At 34.8% G+C, this 13,083-nt stretch overlaps 2 protein-coding genes and 1 pseudogene across 46 annotated transcripts in view; 1 reads left to right on the top strand and 2 right to left on the bottom strand.

Annotated features, from left to right (window-relative positions):
- The window catches only part of LOC126724263 (putative disease resistance protein RGA4), a 149,556-nt gene that overhangs the window by 91,019 nt on the left and 45,454 nt on the right, over positions 1 to 13,083 (bottom strand). For 12 of the 42 annotated variants that reach the window (XM_050428790.1, XM_050428786.1, XM_050428788.1 and 9 more), the window contains exons 9-15: positions 5,101 to 5,180; positions 4,868 to 4,948; positions 4,684 to 4,781; positions 4,389 to 4,563; positions 4,108 to 4,267; positions 3,120 to 3,452; positions 2,904 to 2,961 (exon numbers count right to left, since the gene is read on the bottom strand). Coding sequence is in view for 6 of the 42 variants with exons in the window: in XM_050428806.1 (XP_050284763.1) it covers positions 9,663 to 10,052 (390 nt within the window). In the remaining 36 variants the exon portion in view is untranslated. Of the gene's footprint in view, positions 1 to 629; positions 1,126 to 1,620; positions 1,947 to 2,097; positions 2,170 to 2,307; positions 2,393 to 2,437; positions 2,556 to 2,683; positions 2,772 to 2,903; positions 2,962 to 3,119; positions 3,453 to 4,107; positions 4,327 to 4,388; positions 4,564 to 4,683; positions 4,782 to 4,867; positions 4,996 to 5,081; positions 5,181 to 7,669; positions 7,751 to 8,281; positions 8,741 to 8,805; positions 9,160 to 9,662; positions 10,053 to 13,083 lie in introns of those variants that run through there. The other 30 variants (XM_050428776.1, XM_050428770.1, XM_050428764.1 and 27 more) reach the window with 21 other exon arrangements.
- Positions 1 to 13,083, top strand: part of LOC126724294 (uncharacterized) — a 55,579-nt gene that overhangs the window by 10,661 nt on the left and 31,835 nt on the right. The gene's annotated exons all lie outside the window — the stretch shown is intronic.
- LOC126724310 (stromal 70 kDa heat shock-related protein, chloroplastic-like) overlaps positions 5,573 to 13,083 on the bottom strand; it is a 32,773-nt pseudogene continuing 25,262 nt past the window's right edge.

Genomic DNA, 13,083 nt, shown 5'->3' on the forward strand with positions numbered 1-13,083 from the left:
TGGTTTAATTTTTTTTTTTTTTTTGTCATTTCATTAATTAAAAAAAACATAATAAAATTGGAGGAAAACACCAATTGTTTATGGAAGAATGAGAATGAAGATAAAAATTGATTATATTTTAACCCATAATGAATTATCTCCAACGTTCCTTCTATTCTAATGCTTGAGATAGGAATCTTGAGCTCATAAAAACTGAGAAGGTGACAGGCGCATAGGCAATAGTGGCAAAAGACTTGATATTTGCTTTGTTTGTGCCATCACAATTCACAATGCTTTCAGTTTTTAGTTTCTTTCATAATTTGATCTTATTAGGCAAATCTTTTTTAAAGAAACAACTTTAATCGGAGGACTGCTTTACCCTATTTGTAATGTTCCACTGCAAACATTACTTTAGCCATAGAATAGTACACTATAGGAAACACGAGGTGTAATGGGATCCTATAAGATATTACACTTTAATTAGCATTTTTTTGCTATAGTAAAATCTGCATTGATCAGATCGTCGCCATTAGCTGCTTTACCGGTTGATCTAAATGACCCAAATGGAGTACTAGAAGAGTTCTCCCAAATAAATAATATGAGCGAAGAAAAAAAAATAGACAACCACACACAAGAGAGAATACCAAGGATTTACGTGGTTCGGCCTTTGGCCTACATCCACGGGCGGCAACAAGGAAAAAGTTTCACTAATAAATATGGAGAGTACAAAAGTGGTGTAGACCCACTCTCACAAACACAAACCCCAATACACCCAAATAACTCTATATCAAAGAGTTCTCTCTCAACTATAACATAATTCAAGGCTACACAATAGTGGCCGTCCATGCAAAGAAGTCAATCCGATAAAAGCTAAACATCAACATTGACTACCACAGTTACATAATTTCCTGATTCAGGACAGCCATTGCATCTTTAATGGCTTGGGTAGAACCACCAGAGATGGCATCCATGACCTTTTAGCCTCTACATTCTCCTTGTCTAGCTAGGAACATTTTCTTCCAGCTCTTTTAGTTGCTTCTAGTTTGGTACAAAACTGAGTCAGCTTGATTCTTTGTGTCTACAGCATCCCTCTTTTCCTTGTCTTCCTTTTGCAAAATTTTCAGCTTCTTTAACCTTCCTATCCACCTGCAACATTTTTATTTTGTACATACAAATATGGGCTTTAAGGTAACATAATTAGGTTACTAATATAAAATGTGAACGTTTCCATTTATTTTTATATATTTATTAATCTAAAAACATAGATGCATGAAATGCTGAGATTTCAGAAGCTCCTTGTGCTACAACATAAATTATAAGAAAAAAAAAATTTTAAGTTACAAAAATGAAGACATAAAAGCAATTTTCAGTCTATATACAAATTAGAACATAAACCGGCTTTTGGGGAAATTTTTCTTGATATATATATTAGTTATTTATCAAATAAATAAATTAGTTATGGTTAGCTAAGATAGTTTGGGTTTCAGGCTTATCCAAACTCATTCTAATAATATCTCTAGCCACAGCATTTTCAACCGCCAGATTCTAATTCATGCCTTCTGTTAAGAACTAAAACTTGCTATATCTAGTTTGAATAAAATCCAAACTCTCTTCAAAACAACAGTATTTCCAAATACATACCTCATCACTTGGCATGGTGTGATGGTGCTAGCACCTGTTTTGGTGTCTTAAGCACAAGCTTCCAAGGGATTTGTTGTCCCTCATGATCTCTCTCTCACCCTTTTTTCAGAGAGATAACTACCTCTCTTTCACCCTGATAGACATTAATCTCTTCACTGATCTGTCCATCTGCTGTGCTGGAGAACACCTCTGCTGATTTGAAAGTTGGTGAAGTTGTGTTCCTTGGGATAATCTTTGTCATTACACCACCCAAAGTTTCAAGTCCTTCCACGGTGAGACATCCAAGAGCACAATGTCAATAACTTCTCCAGCTAAAAAACACCAGTCTGGAAATAAATGAGACAGAAATAAGTATTGATGCCTCAACAGTAAGTGCAAGTTCCAATAACTATTAAAATAGACAATATTAGAAATAGAGAGCTCTACTTGTTTTTTCATGTGAAGAAAAATAGAATGATCCCAAAACAAGAAAATCACCTTAGCTGTTGACTTGTTGCACTTGTTCATATGGTTCTGAATATGCCTCTAATATATACACATCCTTTCATTCTGTGTTTCCAATTCAAAAGTGATAAGAGTCAAAAACATTACAATTTGATTTACTAAATAGGATTAGGATAGTTAATTAACATTTTTATGGTATATGTATATATGAAAACATTATGATTTGAGCAGAGTAAGGCCAACCTTCCCCTTTTTGTTGTTGACTTTGGAATATTTATTTGACTTTTTTGTTTGATTTGGAAGCAAATTGATTAACTCAAGCACCCTAGTGTTGATAAGCACAAATTGGAAATCCCAATGTGAGTAGAATTACCTCATTGATACCTTTGAAGTAAAGCTTTGTATCTCTTAAGGAAGTTTCAACTGGTGCTCAAAGCCTATGAGAATGTTAATTGCAGTTGTAATCCAGTGAACTTAAGCAGGCAAGTAGACTACCAGATGACAAAAAAAGAGAGTTCAAAATCAAAAGAAAGAAAACTGAAGTGATGGAGACAAAACAAATACAGTGATATTACAAAAAAAAGAACTATGCATTTGATGTGAGAATTCAACTGGTTACCTCTATATTTTCATTTTATTGATCCTATCTTTGTATCCAAATAGTGTGCTTAAAGTAAAATCCATCAAAGCGCTTCTGCATGTCCAAACTAAGTTATTATTGTACAATGAACAAAAATCAGACATAATGTAAGAACCCAAAAACCACACTGGATATTCTTGTTTGTTGATAAAAATAGGTAGTAATAATAAAGTGTTAAAGCTAACAAAATAACAAATACCTGAATATAAAACAGCTTCCTAGAGGGTAGTTGTCACCAGAATGTTATTGATATTACCCTGTTTATTCAAAATCAAGAACCCAAACAAAGAAACGTCATTTTGTAGTTTATATGAAGGCAGAAATCATTAGAATGAACAAATAAATGTGAATCATATCTAGAATGAAATTTTTATGCAAAGGGAAAAGAGAATGAAACACAAATCAAGATAATCACCTAAGCCATGGACTCGTTGTACTTGTTCCTAAGGTTCTGAACCAATTCAAATTCACATTAACATTGACTACCGCAGTTACATAATTTCTTGATTCAGGACAGCCATTGCATCTTTAATGGCTTGGGTAGAACCACCAAAGATGGCATCCATGACCTCATTCACTTTAGCCTCTACATTCTCCTTGTCTAGCTAAGAACATTGTCTCCCAGCTCTTTTAGTTGCTTCTAGTTTGGTACAAAACTGAGTCAGCTAGATTCCTTGTGTCTATGGCATCCCTCTTTTCCTTGTCTTCCTTTTGCAAAATTTTCAGCTTCTTTAACCATCCTATCCACCTGCAACATTTTTATTTTGTACATACAAACATGGGGTTTAGTAATATAATTAGGTTAGGTTTACAGGTACTAATAAAAAAAGTGAACGTTTCCATTTTTTTTTTTTTTTTTTTAAATTGAAAAACATATATGCTTGAAATGCCGAGATTTCAGAAAGAAAAGAAAGATGTAGGTTCTTTGTAGAACATGGTAACATCATTGAAAGAGGTAATAAATATAAAAACAAGAAGCTTCTTGTGCTACAATATAAATTATAAGAAAAAAAACATTGAAGTTAAAAAAAATGAAGACATAAAAGCATTTTTCAGTCTACACACTAATTAGAACATAAACAGGAGGGGGGAGGGTGGATTCGCAGCCACTGCCGATGGCTATGGTTCTAGAACTATAATATAAGAAAACAGCATATTCCACTAGTGGTCTAAATTTTTCTTGATATATAATTAGTTATTTCTCAAATAGATAAATTAATTATAGTTAGCTAAGAGAGTTGGGTTTTAGGCTTATTCAAAATCATTCTAATAATATCTCTAGCCACAACGTCCTCAACCACCAGATTCTAATTCATGCCTTCTGTTAAGAACTAAAACTTGATATATCTAGTTTGAGCAAAATCCAAATTCTCTTCAAAACAACAGTTTTTGCAAATACATACCCCATCACTTGGCATGGTGCTAGCACTGGTTGTCCCTCACAAACTCTCTCTCACCCTGATAGACATTAATCTCTTCACTGGTCTGTCCATCTGCTGCGGTGGAGAACACCTCTGATTTGGAAGTTGGTGAAGTTGACACCACCCAAAGTTTCAAGTCCTTCTATGGTGAGACATCCAAGAGCACAATGTCATTAACTTCTCCAGCAAAAAAACACGAGTCTGGAAATAAAAGTAACAAAAAATAATAAGTTGGATTAGATAATAACAAGAAAAGGACAAACCTGAACTACAGCCCCAAGAACAAAAACTTCATCCATATTTTTCAGCTCCTAAACAGCTGGGATACAAGTTGAATTACATCCATATCTTTGGAAAGCTTTGCATCTCTCAAGGAAGTTTCAACTGGTGCTTAAAGCTTATGAGTTGTAATCCAGAGAACTTAAGCACGCAATTAGACTACCAGATGAGAGAAAAAGAGAGTTCAAAATCAAAAGAAAGAAAACTGAAGTGATGGAGATAAAAAAAAATACAGTCATATTACATATGTCTAATAATTTCAATTGTCAAAAGGCATACCTGTCTAACAAATCTGAACACAGTTCTTCAAATTTGACACTAGTCAGCATGGTGTCAATGTGTTTTGGGCCATCCGAATGGCGATAATGAAAGGTAAACTGCAAAAGCAAATGTTTTTCTCTGTGATTATGGCAAAGAGAGAGAGATCAACTTAAAGAAAGAAGGCATAGAAACAGCCACATACCTAATATTATTGGTTTGAGTCAGAGATGACAGCTCCATCTTTGCTTTCTCAGCAGTCTCCATGAGACGTTGTAGAGCTTGCCTGTCATTCAGAAGATCTATGCCTTCATCTTTCTTAAAGTTTATTCTCTATTTAAAATTATAGAATGTAAGTGTGTAATTTAGTAACAGCTAACAATAAATCAGAAAACAAAGAATATAAGCTAAAGATCTACTAATTTATCTTGTTTCAACCTTGTTGAAATCATCACCTCCTAGATGAGTGTCGGCCAAGGTAGGACGTACCTCAAATACTCCATCTCCAGCCTCAAGAACTGCATAGGAAAAACATAACAGAAGTATATAAGGTTCATTACCTATTCCTTATATATTTACATGTCACAACTCAGGATTCTTCAAATTTGAATATGATCAAACACAATATTTGATTATAGACAAGTTTAACTGGTACCTTAGCTGCATCAGCTTCTCAAATCCTGAAACTATCCAAGCAATACATCCCATCATCAGATTTCCACAGAAATTTCTTCAGATTATCTGATTCTTCTTGATAATTGGCATATTCTAGATGTTTAATCCCTATAAAATATTTCTCAAGATAGTTCTTATAATTAAGTTCATATGGATGCTTTAAAGTACAGTTATGTATATTGGTAAAAGGGTTCCAATTTGAAAAGCATTAGAAAAAAAAAAATAAATAAATAAATTCATCACAAGCTTGTTTTGTTATTGAAACAATTACACTAAGATAAATGTTTGCAATCAGCTTAGGTTTCACAAAGGGTGGCTGAAAAGTCTAAGAACCAGTCACCCTGAAATTGAACTTTAACTGAAGATAGGCAGTAATCTTGTTGCTAACACCAAGGTACAGTCTTCATCTGATTCAACCTATCAAAAATAAGTTTGAGAATTAACTTAAGGAAAAGGAAAAGATAGGAAAATAATACTATTTCTACTATCTTGCAATCAAATTTCCAAAAATTCAAAACAAGTGAACCCTGTAACCTAATCTATGTAATAAGACATATAAAGATAGGAGTAAGATATGCACCTATTTATCTTCTTGTAGTTGCTGTAAATTCACTAAAAACTGTCTGTTTCCAAATTCAAAGTTCCTGCATACAGAATTCAATAACTGATAAGTTCACTAAACCTGAAACAAAAAGGAAGAATGAAGAGAGCCAGTATTTGGTAAATTCAAAGCGAACTTAGAAAGGAGATGCATGAATGTAAGAAAGTAGTGGCGTTAAATCCCTCTGATCAACTGACCAGATCTCAAGATTTTTTTTTTCTTAATAATATTGGTGTTATGAAGCATCTACCTAAGTGAAAAACATTTTTTTTTCCCTTCCCAGTTCCCAGATAACAATTTACTGAGATAAAACTAAATAAAAATTTATAGTTGCATTGTAGAGAACATGATTTTTATTACTCATTTTATGATTCATATGGTTACAGAGTGAAGTGAGTTACAGAAACTAAAGCTAAAAACTGAGAATCGTTGCCTACTTGTTTTAATTAAGAAATAAATATAGTGAGTTGAAATAATTACCTGTTTAGGTCGAAAATTTTCAATAGCTTCATTAAAAAGTTGTCAAATATCCAAGGAATCAGCTGCGAGCATAATGAAGCCATTCTTGAAATGGAACAACCCTTCTGTTAACACCTAGTTGTGATCTTTATCCATGCCAAACTACCTGAAATAAGTTTTAGAACATACGAAAATAAGCATAAATGAAAGAAAAAAAAAAAAAAAAATTTCCAACAACTTTTTCATTAGAGGCTTACATAATTGGAGTATCGACTCGCTTTGGAGATCACAAACTCTGGTCTGTTTTTATATTCCATATACTGCACAAAAATTATGCTTCTAATTGAAGGAAAACAAGAGGAATTTGGATAATTTATCTACAAAGAAAACTTAATTTAAAGGAGATGAATGGACCTGTAGTAATAGTGGACCAGAACATCCTTCTGAAATACATTCAATTAAGGATTCGAGCAGTCTTGGACCATTTCCCTCCAATTTCTGCCTGGAATCATTCCAAAAAAGTGAAGAAAAAAACATAAAACAAAGTTTCTAATATCATGTTTCATGTCAGTTTGGTTTACAAAAAAGAGGACTATGCATTCGATGTGAGAATTCAATTGATTTTTTTAATCCAAACTAAGTTATCATTGTACAGTGAACAAAAACCAGCAATTATGTAAGAACCCAAAAAACCATATCTGGATATTTTGTTTGTTGATATAAATAGGTAGTAATAATAAAGAGTTGAAGCAAACAAAATAATAAATACCTGAATATAAAACCGCTTCCTAGATGGTGGTTGTCAAATAATGATCTCTCACCAGATGTTATCAAAATATCAACAAGTGCCAGACTTCAATCTATTTAGTGTGATGTATGGAATATATGACAAGTGTGGAAGTCAGTTGATTTTTCCGAAGAACCGGAAGCAAAGCACTATGCCAGGGCAGGGGACAGGAAAAGAAACGGCTCCGAAGAAAGAAATTGGGGTTCCCAATGCTTCCCCTGACCATCAAACAACAAGAGAGTGTAGCTTTTTTGAAGAAGTTAAGCGCTTGAAATTGAGTACTGCCTTCCCGAGTATACTTCGCCTAAAGAACGCAACATAAAAGTGTCATTTTATAATTTATATAAAGATAGAAATCAATAGAATGAACAAACAAATGTGGATTTATGCATCTTCCCTCTTGGGTCCCCTCTTAGTATGAGATTCATATCTAGAATGAAATTTTACGTGAAGGAAAAAGAATGAACACAAAATAAGATAATCACCTTAGCTGTTGACTTGTTGCACTTTTTCATATGGTTCTGAATATGCCCAGATACATACACCTCCTTTCATTCTGATTCATTCTGAGTCAAAAACATTACAAATTTTTTATTAGTAAAAAAAAAAAAAAAAAAAATTGAGCAGTGTAAATAAAATTGGTTGCTGAAAGATCAATAAAATTTAACAAGAAAATCTCTGATTTTTGATTACCAGAAAACCTAAACAAAATACCAAAATAAATAAATAAAAGTCTCTGATTTTTAAAGAATAGAATTCGAAAAAGTGACAGATTCTTTTGAAAATGATGGAAATCAACGTAGCATAGAGAAAAAGCTCAGTTTCTTTTGAAAGCATAGAATGCGTACCAAGTGAAAGAGGGGAGTGGCCGTTGCAGATGACAATGTAGAGCCGTTTGCTGCTGTGGTCTCACAACCATCTGATTTCCAAATTAGGGAAATCCTTTTCGATTTTATTTTTGTATTTTTCAGCTAACTGAGGACACTCCCAAATGCTCAGATTTCGTAAAGACTTGAGAAAACCATCATCGGGTAGTGTTGTGAGATTGGGACATCTCCAAATGGAAAGCTCTTCAAGTGAGATTGGATTCCTAATTGATTCGGGGAAAGTAATCAAATTGGGAAAGTCTTTAATATTTAGCGACCGTAAAGAAGTGAGACAACTAATCTCAAGAAGTGATGTCAGATTAGGCTCGCATCTTTTAATCCCAAGATATTCAAGTGAGGTGAGCTCCGGCAAAGTCATTAAATTTGGACAGTTTGGAATGCGGAGCTCTTTTAGGGTGGAAATACATTGAAGACCCACAGGGAGAGACTTCAGTTTCGGAATACCTTCGAAACGTAATTCACGGAGACAATTGAGCCATCGCCATTCCATGCCATCATCATGCATGTCTCTGAATGGATCGAACTCCTCGCAATTGACAATTGTTAGCGAACAGAGGGAGGTGAGATTACGCACCGCTCCAGACATAGATGTTAGTCTAGGGCAATCCCAAATTCCTAGTTGCTTGAGAGAATATAGTGCCCACTCAGCCGGAAGAGACTCTATATCTTCTATAGAATCCAAAGCTTGTAAGGGAGGAAACTGACATTGTCTCTTGCAAAGGCTTGAAACTGACCTTGTTTAAATATAGAGATTCTTCGAGATTGGGAAACAGGGGCATGGAAGTCATTTCAGGGCAATTACTAATCCACAAATCAGAAAGAAGAGGAAATAAAGGCAGTGAGTTGTGAGACTGATCTTGTTGATGATCTGGTGTTGACGCAGATGTTGTTGCAACTAAATCCCTCCCTGTTCTCCCCCACCATCCCTTCAAATTAGGACATACCTCTATTGTGAGTGACTTTAAAGATGGGAAGAACGTTGTTGATAATATTGTGGATGAAGCAGGCACCTCTTTACTCATATCATTATCGGATATGTACTCCAAATCATTCATTTTAGCAAGCCATATAGATTTTAAAAAAGGGAGGTGAGACAATGGTGGCAGATATCGGCATCTCTTACAATTTTCTATACTTAAATCAACAAGATTTATGAGAGAAGAGAGCCAACTTGAAAATTTCACACCCTTGTACTGATACACTTCCAAATGTTTGAGATTTTGGTGTGGCTGGAGGTCTTCTAATAACTTCTCATCTTCATTATTATCTACTTGATCTTGATGATACCATTTTAATATCAATTTTTCAAGATGTTGCTTCTCCCTTAAATTCACAACAATGGATTCTGAGTTAGTTTCTTCCAACCGTTCCAAATGTGTGATCTTTAATGTTCCTCGCAGGTTGTTTAGCTCCTTCAATTCGCCTAATCCACCAGTGTCGGAGGAGGTGCTCACAATGAATATTGGTAATGTTTGAAGTGAAGTCATTTGCCCTAATCCACATGGCATATGACTCAAATTATCACAACCATGATTATAAAGATGTCTGAGGTTAACCAAGTTTCTAAAGTTTTTGGGTAATTCTTTAAGACCTTTACAATCATAAAGTTTTAGTACTTGCAAATTCAACAATGTAGCAATTGAGTCAGGGAGAGTTTCAATATCCTGATTAAAAGAAACATCAAGATACTTTAGATGTATTAACTTCCCTATAGAATTTGGTATTGATGTAATCTCCAATGCATGTAAATCTAATGCACGCAAGCTCTTGAAACTCAAAATAATTGTATTCAACATTGACTCCTCCAAGGCACCGGAGTATGTCTCATTAAATGTCAGAAGAAATGAACATGCCTTGACTGCTTTAACCAAAAACCTTAAAGATTCAATAAAGGATGAGTCAATGCGAAATGGACATGATACATGACGATTTTTTTCATTAATATTTCTGCCATCAAAACTAACAAGCCTGCACTCCTCGCCTGCAATAGCTTGTGCAAGATCATGAATTAAATCATGCATCTTGTATCTTAAGCCTTTGTAAGTCTTTACTTCTTCAAAGAAGGACCTCCAAAGTAAATCCTTGAAATACTCATCACCAACATCCTCTAATTGTTGATTTTTGTTTGATGATTGGACAAACCCTTGTGCTATCCATAGTTGTATCACTATTTCCTTATTCATCTCATAATCTTTGGGAAATAAAGAGCAATAAGCAAAACAACTCTTTAAATGTGATGGGAGATTATCATAACTCAACTTTAAAATTGGAAAAATCTCATTTCCTTCCATTACATTTGCTAGTAAATTATTCTTCACGAGTAACCATTCAGATTCTGTTTCCTTACAATATAACACATGTCCTATGGACATTATGGCAAGGGGTACCCCTTGACATATTTTTACAATCTCCCTTCCAATTGTAACTAATGTAGGATTATTGGTCACTTGCCCTTTACTAAATGCCACTTGCTCAAATAAAAACCATGACCGATCTTCGGAGAGACCTTTAAGAATATATGGTGAAACTGTGTGTGTAATCCTTGCAACCAATCTACTACGAGTGGTTATTATAATCTTACTTCCTTTTGAACCACCCATTAAAATATCTATCAAGTTTAGCCATTTTCCACGGTCTTCATTCCATACATCATCCAATACTAGTAAGTATTTTTTTTGATCAATTTTTTGACGAAGTTGCCTTTGCAATTCATCCATTTCCAGATTTCCAGGTGCATTACCTATTATCTTTTCAATAATTATTTTCAACTCAAAGACATCGGAAATGCATACCCACATTTTTAACTCAAAATAATTTTGAACTTTCTCATCATTATACACATATTGAGCAAGTGTTGTCTTCCCTAAGCCCCCGATCCCCACAATGGGAATGACCGAAACATTCTCTTCTACATTAGAGTCAAATAATAGGCCTATGATAGCCTCTCTATCATCTTCCCTCCCAATAACTTTTTCTTCACGTACAAATGAGTGAGTTGGATCCCTCTTCCTTCTCACAACATTTGTCTCTCCATGGAATTCTTTCAGGTGAAAGTTTTTCCTGTTTTCTGCTACCGCATTTAGTTTTTGCCTCATTGCCTTTATTTTACGACTCATCTTATAACGAAAAGCAAGTGGGTTTGAACATGAAAAGCAAGTGCGTACCTCTTTTGCAACTTTATTCTTACTCACCATTCTTCGCCTTGTAGCTTCAGTTGAGAACTCACTCAACAAGTCATCTGCGTCATAAACTGCATCGTTGAGCTTTTCGAGCCAGTGCTTGACTTGATGGTTATGACTTTGCTGCTCCGCTGCATCCTGAAGTACAGCTTGGATTGTGGAAACAGTGTCCTTGAGTTTTTCAAGCTCACCTTCGACCCCCCAGAGTGATCCAAACTCTTGGAAAGTCTGAGAGCCCAGATTTTCAATCATTTTCTGTGCAAGACCAAAGAGGATTGCTTCGGCCATTTCTTGGTAGTAGCTGAAAGGAACGCTTAAAGAGAGAGAGAGCGAGAGAGAGGAATGCTAGAGAGTGGGCTTAATGTGATGAAGTATGAGTGAAGGTATTGTTGATGTGAAGAAGGAAGTCCGAGTTTTAGAGTGGACAAATGTTACAATTATTATTTCTTTTTATCTTTATTTGACAAGAATTTACTTTTCTTTAGAGTATTGTAATTTTCAAGAATCTAAAGCTTTGTCCAAAAATGAGAGCAACAGAAACAGAAAGAGATGCTAAAACATAAAGAGAAAGCTGGAATGAACAAAGTCAGTAAGCTCCAAAGCAGGAAGCAATGTATTATTCCCCAACTTACCTCAAAGGCACGCCATGCACCTCGTAAGTGTTTATGGTATATTATTCCCCCCTATCATATTATTCCCATCTGTATTCGGACTTCTCTGGCAGAATTAGAATCATTTAATTGTTGAGTTCAATGCTTTACTTTCCAGCCAAGATAACAAGAACGGATAATCACAAAAGAAGGAAGCTTTTTAATTATTTCTTTTCTCTTTAAGATGTATTAAGATTTGAAGTCTATGATAATCACTAATTGGCTATTTTAGTATAGATGGGGCACGATTTGAATTTGAATCCTGTAGTTTAGGATAAGAGACTTGTTGCATTGAAGGTTGAACTAAATCAAACTCATTTGAAAGTTGAAAAACACTTTAACATAACACGCATCAACAGTATAGTAAATACTGGAGTAAGTTTTTTTATTTACCCTTTTGCTATGTGTTCAAACTCAAGAAAGTCATGTTTTATTCCCTTACTTTATCTCAAGAGTACTTGAAGCACAATGTGAGTCGAGTCTTCAGAAAATATCGAGTGAGAAAGCTTGGATTCGTGTAAATACACAAGAGCTTGTTCAGATCCTCAAATAAAAATTACGGCTAGATTGCTTTTACTATAACTTAGACTAAGTGTGGAATAAGAGTAAATGAACGCAAACAACTGATAACACTACCCTAAGCCATATTCATCCAATATCAACAATAAAAGAAAAGCTTAAAGGGTAGGGAAGAGAGATGCAAACACAAGATAAAACCGAGACGTGTTATCGAAGAGAAAATCGAAGAACTCGGTGAAAAACCTCTCTACGACCCCCCAATTTGAAACGATCCACTAGAGAATAAAGTTGGAGTACATGAATAACAAAAGACCCTCCAAGCCTAGTGTACCCAATGTACTTAAGCCCTCCAAGCTCCTGCTACCAACTGGCTTCTTGGAATCTTGTCTTTTCTAGCTTTCCAGATCTCGCAACTTAGCCCGATTGCATCCGCCAATGAATGGCTCCTTCTAATGCTTCCCAATAGCACCAAAATCTCACTTGACACTTAGAATGAGTGTGATAAATATTTGGGCTATCAACCTCTCAAGGATATAGAGATGGAGAGGTAGGAGTTAAGGAAAACCACAAGGAAATGTGTAGATGATTGTGGGTATAACAATCTCTAACTCTCAAGGGTATTTTCTAGGGTTTTCTCTCTAAAAAGCATTCCTTACAATTTGTG

This window comes from Quercus robur, chromosome 4 (assembly GCF_932294415.1).
Source record: "Quercus robur chromosome 4, dhQueRobu3.1, whole genome shotgun sequence".
NCBI classification, from domain to species: domain Eukaryota; kingdom Viridiplantae; phylum Streptophyta; class Magnoliopsida; order Fagales; family Fagaceae; genus Quercus; species Quercus robur.